The sequence below is a fragment of the Triticum dicoccoides genome, chromosome 2B (assembly GCF_002162155.2).
Source record: "Triticum dicoccoides isolate Atlit2015 ecotype Zavitan chromosome 2B, WEW_v2.0, whole genome shotgun sequence".
NCBI classification, from domain to species: Eukaryota; Viridiplantae; Streptophyta; class Magnoliopsida; order Poales; family Poaceae; genus Triticum; species Triticum dicoccoides.
Window position 1 is genome coordinate 93,707,477 of NC_041383.1, and position 10,064 is coordinate 93,717,540.

At 43.6% G+C, this 10,064-nt stretch overlaps 1 protein-coding gene across 1 annotated transcript; it reads left to right on the forward strand.

Annotated features, from left to right (window-relative positions):
- The first annotated feature begins 8,409 nt into the window (after positions 1–8,409).
- On the forward strand, positions 8,410–9,844 carry LOC119362321 (transcription factor MYB2-like). Its single transcript, XM_037627523.1, has one exon. It carries the CDS (start codon positions 8,529–8,531, stop codon positions 9,525–9,527), a length of 999 nt encoding a protein of 332 aa, XP_037483420.1. The 5' UTR covers positions 8,410–8,528; the 3' UTR covers positions 9,528–9,844.
- Positions 9,845–10,064: the final 220 nt, after the last annotated feature.

The following is a 10,064-nucleotide window of genomic DNA, read 5'->3' on the forward strand; positions in this document are numbered from 1 at the left end:
GGCGGCGGTGTGAAGGGGCTGCAGCGGTGGTGGTGCACGGTGGGTTCCAGCGGCGTCTCGGCCAGATCTGGGCCCAGCCGGCGCGGGCCGAGGGCGGCGCGAGCTGCGGGCGCCCGCCCCTGCCGTGGCCGCGGCTAGTGGTGGTGGAGGCGCAGCGGCGGTGGTAGGTGGGCGTGTTGGTCGGGCTCCAGGCGTTCCGCCGGCTGGACGACGGCGGCAGCGCGGATGGGCTCCCCGGTGAGTATTCTTGGCGATTGGCGCTGGTCCTTGGGGATCCTCCTTGCCGGTGGTCGGATCTGCGTCGGTGGCTTTGCGCGGGTCTGCGTCGGCCGCGGCGGTGGGGCGGCACAGGGTGTGTCCGGTGGGGAGGTTGGCTGGAGGGATGGGCGGCGCCGACGTGCTTGGGCCACCCGTCACTGGCACAGGGGTGTGCCGGTCCGGATGCGTCCGCTCCCCCACCTCCCCCTTTCCCTGTCCGTGTGTGCGGGTCATCGCAGCTCCGACGACGTTCAAGGCGGGGCGTATGCTACGGTTCGTCGGTCGGGGGAGTCCCTGTGGCTCAAAGTTGATCTCTTTGGATGGTCTTGGGGGTGTCTGGATGCTAGGCGGCGGCCCTGGCGGCGGGAGGCATGATGTTCGTGGGCAGACCTTGCGCCTCAGGTGAGGGCGAGCGGCCATGGCCACGCGGGTGGGTGGTCGCTGGTGGTTGGCGGGGCTAGGATGCGTCGGAGGGGTGGGCGTGCCGGGGTACATCACTTGCCCAATCTTGTATTGGCCGACGGCGGCGGCGTCCGTGGACACCGTATCCTTCTTGAAGGCTTCGTCGCGGTGCCCTTACTCTTTCGAGTTGCTCCGGGTGAAAACTCGATCTTTGGGATCGGATGGTGGCGGTTATCAGTGGTCGTTCCCTTCTAGGAGGCACCATCTTGGAGTCCTTGTCCCGTCGTTTTCCGTCTCACCTCTCCTCGGAGGCTTGGAGGTTTCCGTTGGCTCCAAGCGGTTCATCCTCGCGCTTGTGTAGTGGCTTGGTAGTCGTTGGGGTGGTGTGGCGGTGCTCGGCACCTTTGTATCTTGCCTTGGGTGTGTGTGTCGTGTGCGGTGGTGGCGTGAGTTTGTATCGTGTTGCTTGTGGATCGTGCTTTATATATAAAGCGGGGCGAAAGCCTTTTTCGGTAAAGTAAAGAAGAAATCATTTTTGGACACCACTGTTGTTAAGGTTTAAGTTTTCAACTCGGTCCTTCAACTTCAGTAACAGGAAACACTTGGCCTGTCAAGTGAATAGTTGAATAGTTTTCCCAGTGAAAAAGGCTTCAGGGGTTGTACAAATGTACACAGAGGACAATCCAGTCAGAATAAAAAGTGAAATTTAAGTTTTATTTGAATAGTTGAATATTTGTAAATTTAGCATACAGAAATTGAAAAAAACAATCATTTCAGAAGTGGCTTATAGAAATGAAGAGGAAAACCCGAAGAAAAAAAAAGTTTTATTTGATTAAAAACTCAATTAATTTGAGAGGACAGTTTATGCTATTTGTAAATTTAGCAAGCAAATATTGAAACATAGGAACCAAAAATAATTTTAAAAGTGGCTTACTGAAATGAGATTTACAGGAAAATTGAAAAGAAAAGAAAAGCCCAAGGGGAAACCCTAGAACAATGACAAGAAATTCAGGAATTCATGAATACTGTAGACAAATTGTACAAAAGTTGACAGTTTTGAAAATGAATAAAAGAAATAGAAAAACCTTTACTAACGTCATGGGATTTCGACCAAGGTTAAATTTCAAAAATTTAGATCCTCCACTAGAATACTTTTTCCCCTTAATTTTGTTACGTTTTGCCCATTTTCTTGACTTTGTTCCTTTCTATGACCAGTTTACCACGTTATCATAAAAACAGTTCCGATGGAGCAAGAAATCGAATCAAATCGGGAACCAAGGTTTGGATGATGATTATATATTTAGCCCACCAAGATTAAACCCTAGGTTTAGATTTGTGTTTATCGCAGTAAGCTAGGCATAAAGCCCCAACTTATATCTATTCGATAAAGGGCATTTTTATTAACACATAATGTTGCATCAAGTGGATAGAAAGCATAATGAGCAACACTTGACCTCTGCATAGCTAAGATGCACATAACCAAAACCAACAGTTCAAAAAAGTAAAAAGAAATTACAATAAGAAAATGAAATCCAACAGAGACAAGCGACGGTAAAAAACAAATCTTGGTAAGGGTATAAGTTTGCACTTTGGTCCATGAACTTCAACTTCAGTAACATGAAACACTTGGCCTGTCAAGTGAATAGTTGAATAGTTTTCCGAGTGAAAAGGGCTTCAGGGGCTGTACAACTGTACACAGAGGACAATCCAGTCAGAATAAAAAGTGAAATTTAAGTTTTATTTGAATGGTTGAATATTTGTAAATTTAGCATACAGAAATTGAAAAAAACAATCATTTCAGAAGTGGCTTATAGAAATGAAGAGGAAAACCCGAAGAAAAAAATAAGTTTTATTTGATCAAAAACTCAATTAATTTGAGAGGACAGTTTCTGCTATTTGTAAATTTGGCAAGCAAACATTGAAACATAGGAACTAAAAATAATTTTAAAAGTGGCTTATTGAAATGAGATTTACAGGAAAATTGAAAAGAAAAGAAAAGCCCAAGGGGAAACCCTAGAATAGTAACAAGAAATTCAGGAATTCATGAATACTTTAGACAAATTGTACAAAAGTTGACAGTTTTGAAAATGTATAAAAGAAATAGAAAACCTTTACTAACGTCATGGGATTTCGACCAAGATTAAATTTCAAAATTTTAGATCCTCCACTAGAATACTTTTTCCCCTTAATTTGGTTACGTTTTGCCCATTTTCTTGACTTTGTTCCTTTCTATGACCAGTTTACCACGTTATCAAAAAAACAGTTCCGATGGAGCAAGAAATCGAATCAAATCGGGAACCAACGCATGGTTGGATGGTTTGGATGATGATTATATATTTAGCCCACCAAGATTAAACCCTAGGTTTAGATTTGTGTTTATCACATTAAGCTAGGTATAAAGCCCCAACTTATATTAATTCGATAAAGGATGTTTTTATTAACACATAATGTTGCATCAAGTGGATAGAAAGCATAATGAGCAACACTTGACCTCTGCATAGCTAAGATGCACATAACCAAAACCAACAGTTCAAAAAAGTAAAAATAAATTACAATAAGAAAATGAAATCCAACAGAGACAAGCGACGGTAAAAAACAAATCTTGGTAAGGGTATAAGTTTGCACTTTGGTCCATGAACTTCAACTTCAGTAACATGAAACACTTGGCCTATCAAGTGAATAGTTGAATATTTTTCCGAGTGAAAAGGGCTTCAGGGGCTGTACAACTGTACACAGAGGACAATCCAGTCAGAATAAAAAGTGAAATTTAAGTTTTATTTGAATGGTTGAATATTTGTAAATTTAGCATACAGAAATTGAAAAAAACAATCATTTCAAAAGTGGCTTATATAAATGAAGAGGAAAACCCGAAGAAAAAAATAAGTTTTATTTGATCAAAAACTCAATTAATTTGAGAGGACAGTTTCTGCTATTTGTAAATTTGGCAAGCAAACATTGAAACATAGGAACTAAAAATAATTTTAAAAGTGGCTTATTGAAATGAGATTTACAGGAAAATTGAAAAGAAAAGAAAAGCCCAAGGGGAAACCCTAGAATAGTAACAAGAAATTCAGGAATTCATGAATACTTTAGACAATTTGTACAAAAGTTGACAGTTTTGAAAATGAATAAAAGAAATAGAAAAACCTTTACTAACGTCATGGGATTTCTACCAAGATTAAATTTCAAAATTTTAGATCCTCCACTAGAATACTTTTTCCCCTTAATTTTGTTTCGTTTTGCCCATTTTCTTGACTTTGTTCCTTTCTATGACCAGTTTACCACGTTATCAAAAAAACAGTTCCGATGGAGCAAGAAATCAAATCAAATCGGGAACCAACGCATGGTTGGATGGTTTGGATGATGATTATATATTTAGCCCACCAAGATTAAACCCTAGGTTTAGATTTGTGTTTATCACATTAAGCTAGGTATAAAGCCCCAACTTATATTAATTCGATAAAGGACGTTTTTATTAACACATAATGTTGCATCAAGTGGACAGAAAGCATAATGAGCAACACTTGACCTCTGCATAGCTAAGATGCACATAGCCAAAACCAACAGTTCGAAAAAGTAAAAAGAAATTACAATAAGAAAATGAAATCCAACAGAGACAAGCGATGGTAAAAAGGAAATCTTGGTAAGGGTATAAGTTTGCACTTTGGTCCATGAACTTCAACTTCAGTAACAGGAAACACTTGGCCTGTCAAGTGAATAGTTGAATAGTTTTCCCAGTGAAAAGGGCTTCAGGGGCTGTACAACTGTACACAGAGGACAATCCAGTCAGAATAAAAAGTGAAATTTAAGTTTTATTTGAATGGTTGAATATTTGTAAATTTAGCATACAAAAATTGAAAAAAAATCATTTCAGAAGTGGCTTATAGAAATGAAGAGGAAAACCCAAAGAAAAAAAAAGTTTTATTTGATCAAAAACTCAATTAATTTGAGAGGACAGTTTCCGCTATTTGTAAATTTAGCAAGCAAACATTGAAACATAGGAACTAAAAATAATTTTAAAAGTGGCTTATTGAAATGAGATTTACAGGAAAATTGAAAAGAAAAGAAAAGCCCAAGGGGAAACCCTAGAACAGTAACAAGAAATTCAGGAATTCATGAATAATTTAGACAAATTGTACAAAAGTTGACAGTTTTAAAATGAATAAAAGAAATAGAAAAACCTTTACTAACGTCATGGGATTTCGACCAAGATTAAATTTCAAAATTTTAGATCCTCCACTAGAATACTTTTCCCCCTTAATTTGGTTACGTTTTGCCCATTTTCTTGACTTTGTTCCTTTCTATGACCAGTTTACCACGTTATCAAAAAAACAGTTCCGATGGAGCAAGAAATCAAATCAAATCGGGAACCAACGCATGGTTGGATGGTTTGGATGATGATTATATATTTAGCCCACCAAGATTTGACCCTAGGTTTAGATTTGTGTTTATCACATTAAGCTAGGTATAAAGCCCCAACTTATATTTATTCGATGAAGGGTGTTTTTATTAACACATAATGTTGCATCAGGTGGATAGAAAGCATAATGAGCAACACTTGACCTCTGCATAGCTAAGATGCACATAGCCAAAACCAACAGTTCGAAAAAGTAAAAAGAAATTACAATAAGAAAATGAAATCCAACAGAGACAAGCGACGGTAAAAAAGAAATCTTGGTAAGGGTATAAGTTTGCACTTTGGTCCATGAACTTCAATAACAACCCCCCCCCCCCTCCCGCGTGAAAAGGGCTTCGGTGATGATAGGATTGTAACCACACAACACAACCCATTCAGAAAAAAAAGTTAAAAAAATCAAATAAGAGGAGGGGTGAGGTGAAAAGGAATGATAGAGAAATTGGAATTTTATTTGATTGAAAATTCAAGTAATTTGGCGGGCTAGTTTAAATTATTTGTAAATTCAACAAACAAATATTGAGAATAGGAACTAAAAAAACATTTCAAAAGTGTCTTATTGAAATAAAGAGTCACCAGATATTTTAAAACAGAAGAAAAACACAAAAGGAAAGCCCTAAAATAGAAACAATAATTCAGAAATTCATGAACATTATAGACAAAATTTAAAATTTATGAGAATGAATAAAAGAAAAGAAAAAACCCTTATTAACTTCGCATGATTTCGACCATGATTAAATTCTTAATTTTTTAGCAACTTTACTAGAATGCTATATTTTCCCTGATTTTTCTATATTCTTTCACCATTTTCTTTATTTCGTTCCCATTTTATGACCAGGTCACCACGTTATCATAAAAACACTTTTGGTGGAGTGTGAAATCAAATCGAAATGAGAACTAAGCAATTCTTGGACTGGATTCGATGATTGGTCATATGTTTAGCCCGGCAGGATGAAACCTGAGATTTGAAATCGTGGTTATCACATTAAGGTGGAATGTAGATTCGTGGTAATCCGCCGTCAGTAGGTCACTGGTCCCTCCTCCTTCACTTGTTCTGCTGGTGTGGAAGTGCCCAAAGGCCTTGATCTACTGAATGTATATGTAGCTTTCTTCGATTTTGGGCTTTTAGGTCAGTTTTCGTTATTCATCTCTTCGGTACTTCCAGTGGTGGTGTCTTCCCGACGAATAATTTTTCGAGCCTTCCTATGCCGACAGGGTTGTTTGCGGCAACAAAGATTCACGTGCATTTATTTCTACCAGTAGTTCTGGAAGGCCAGACTAGGTTTTGCAGGGTATGTGGGCGTGTGGCGACGACCTCCTTCAAAGCTACGTCCTCTGGCACATCGATGCGTCAAGAATTAATAGAGACCAGATCCTTGGATCTGCGGCTCTTCCAACTATGACAACTTCATCTCGAGGACAATGGTCCAACAGGACCGTGGCCTTGATGGCTTCCCATCCGTGATCAACAATGATAGGTTAGATTCGGCGTCGACGCGGCAAATACTGGCGTGCCATCACACTGTTTGAAAGGAAGGAGACATCAGGGGTTGCAATTTATTTGTTTTTCACGGTTGTTTGTACTGTTGGTTTGGTTAATACGTAGGTCCAAGTGTTTGCAATTTTAAACTTAGACAAAAGGAGATGTAATAAATACCCCGGGACATGAAGACAGCACATAGACCCCGTGGTCAACTGGAATATGTATGCACGCACTGAAGTCTGCTCACAGCACCTATGGCAGCGAATAATTTGACCTTTGCACGCAAGCAAACAAATTACTTCACACGCGCCAACAGCTCAATGTGTCAATCCATCCATCCATCATGCAAGCTGAAATGAAACTAAACAATGGCAGATCGGCAGCCATGGAGGTGGAGCTTATAAGATTGTCAGGGACATCACTTGGCTTGGACCGCTGTGGTACAAGCCATGAAGTATTCTGAGAGACGTATCGATCAGCCGCGTCAGCGGGGAGACCGGAGTCTGCTTACGGGCTTTGACAAAAACGTCCATGCATGCACACCTACCAAACTAAACTAAACCAAAAATCCAATCCCAACTGTGCTGCCGCCTGCACTGATGTGGATCCTGACCATACACCTGCTCTGCTCCATTATTTAGAAAAGATTTCTTTTGTTTTTTTTCTTCCGGTTATAGAAAACATGTGGTATTTCCTGCTTAATTATCACCTCAGGCAGTTGACTGTGTGACAATATAATTGAGAGCACCATGCTGCTTGCTACCTAGCTAGCTAGCTAGGCCGGCATATATGAGAGAGCTTATCTTCTGTAGCATAGTGACAAATTGGCGCATGTATTCAGGGATTTCAGGCGTGTATTTTGTGATGAAATCCACACACAAACAATCTTCTATTGATATTCAATAGTTTGCTAAATCTAACTACTACTCCCCCCGTTCCTAAATATTTGTCTTTTTAGAGATTTCAACAAGTGACTACTCCCTCCGTTCCCAAATAATTGTCTTTCTAGCCATCTCAAATGGACTACAACATACGGATGTATATAGACATGTTTTAGAGTGTAGATTCACTCAATTTGCTCCGTATGTAGTCACTTGTTGAAATCTCTAGAAAGACAATTATTTAGGAACGGAGGGAGTACATATGGAGAAAGATGAATGAATCTACACTCTAAAATATGTCTATATACATCCGTATGTAGTAGTCCATTTAAAATCTTAAAAAAGATAAATATTTAGGAACTGAGGAAGTACTATTGTAGTATATGCCATTGGTGACAAATTGGTGCAAGGTATTCAGGGAACGTTGTGATGAGAAACAGTAAAGTATTTCTTCTATGGATACCCGCATAGTTTCGTGATACATTCTTACTCCCTCCGTAAAGAAATATAAAAGTGTTGATCGTTTAGATCATTAAAGTAGTGATCTAAACGCTCTTATATTTTATTTACAGAGGGATGTACGACACGACTTAGCAGCACGAGTAATTGGCGTAAAATATTTCTTGTACACCGGACAGGGGTCAAAATCAAAGCAAAGCAGGACGAGTAAAATTAAGGTAGCTTTAACTGGCGTGTGCCCGCGGGTTAGCGTCGTTAATCTGGTGCTGTAATTCCAAAAGACGGGCTAATCACGCCTCAACTTTTGGCTTTTTCGAGTTTGGTTCATCATCATGCTTAAACTAATCCTCCACGGTTGCGGCGTGTTCCCCTGCCTTCCATCATCAATCCTCATCATCATCAATCGTCCAGTCTAACTCTTTTCAAGTCCAAGCCAAGCCAACCAAGCTACCACGGAATACCTCTCTCCCTCCACTACCTACAGCAAAGCTAGCCACTGATCTCTCTCACTCCTCTCCTCTATATAAGCCCGTCCATGGCGGATGGCTCTCCCGCCCTTTTTATCGTCTCATCATTTGATCACCCATACAGAGATCCGGATAGCTGCTAGCTTCGTTTGTCTGTTGTGGCGATGGCGTACGATCAGCGGGGGCTGAGAGGCGAGGAGGCAGCGGCGGCGGCGGTGGGGGAGGAGGAGATGCTCCGGCGCGGGCCGTGGACGGTGGAGGAGGACGTGCTCCTCGCCAACTACATCGCGGCCAACGGCGAGGGCCGGTGGAACGCGCTGGCGCGGCGCGCGGGGCTGAAGCGCACGGGCAAGAGCTGCCGCCTGCGGTGGCTCAACTACCTGCGGCCGGACCTGCGGCGCGGCGGCATGACGGCGGAGGAGCAGCTGCTCGTCCTCGAGCTGCACGCGCGGTGGGGCAACCGGTGGTCCAAGATCGCGCAGCACCTCCCCGGCCGCACCGACAACGAGATCAAGAACTACTGGCGGACGCGGGTGCAGCGCCACGCCAAGCAGCTGCGGTGCGACGTCGGCAGCCAGCGGTTCAGGGACCTCGTGCGCGGCCTCTGGATCCCCCGCCTCCTCGAGCGCATCCACGCCGCCGCCAACAACTCCGGCGACGGCGACGTGATAGCGCAGGCCACGGCGGCCGCGCTGCCCGTCGCGGCGGACGGGCGGTGCTGGCCCGTCGACGACGTGTTCGACCTCGGCCCCGGCGCCGCGGCCGACGTGGAGCTGTCATGCACCACCGCCCTGTCCTCGTCGTCGTCGGTGTCCACGGACGGCTGCGGCGTGCTGCAGCCCCTGCCCCCGCCGGCGCCCATGGTGGCTACCGCCGAGAGCGCGCGCGGAAGCGTCATCAGCAGCGCTGCCATGCACGACACGGCGCTCTGGCAGCCGCCGCAGACTCACGGCGGCCTCATGATGACCCAAGAACAACAGCACCACCAACAGGCTGAGTCGCAGCCGCAGCTGCTCGGCGCCGAGACGTGGTGGTCCGACCAGACCTCGCTCCCCGCCGGGCTGTACGCCGACGTGGGCTTCCCGGAGCTGGAGTTCGGCGGCGAGACCATGTGGGGCGCCTGCGCCGATGACCTGTGGTGCACGGACATGCTGGGGCTGTGAAACATCAAACTACTCAACTACCGGTGACCTGGGGTAACTGAGGGGAAGGTTATTATCGGAGCGTTCGCTACTAATCTTGCACTTAGCGCTCCAATAATCCCGTCTCCTCTTCCCTCAAAACATGAGTATACTTCACTAGCTAGCTAGTGTGTCTTCTTCAGTATGTGTACTACGTGTAATGTCGTTGATGGATCTTTCATTTTTCTTTTCTCTTTTGGACTTTACTCATTCTTTCCTGGGTAAATACGGAGTGATTGGTTTGTAACCAGCCGTGTGTAACTTTTGATGGCCGCAATAAAACTTGAATTGAACATGCATCCCTGACGAGGCTGTGCAATCGATTAATCTGTCGAGAGAGATATGTAATGTAACCTTCATGCATGTTACTACAAAGAATTATTCGTCAAGTAGATGAAGATTGAGGAGGTGACGAAGCAATCACAACAAAAAAAGAGTTAGAATGAATTGATCACGTGTGCGTAACCGGCCACAGTTTTGTATCACAAGCCATTTGCTCGATCGATCGCATGCCCGTCT

Coding starts and splice junctions, on each gene's coding strand:
- LOC119362321 (XM_037627523.1), top strand. CDS start 8,529: ATGGCGTACGATCAGCGGGGGCTGAGAGGCGAGGAGGCAGCGGCGGCG.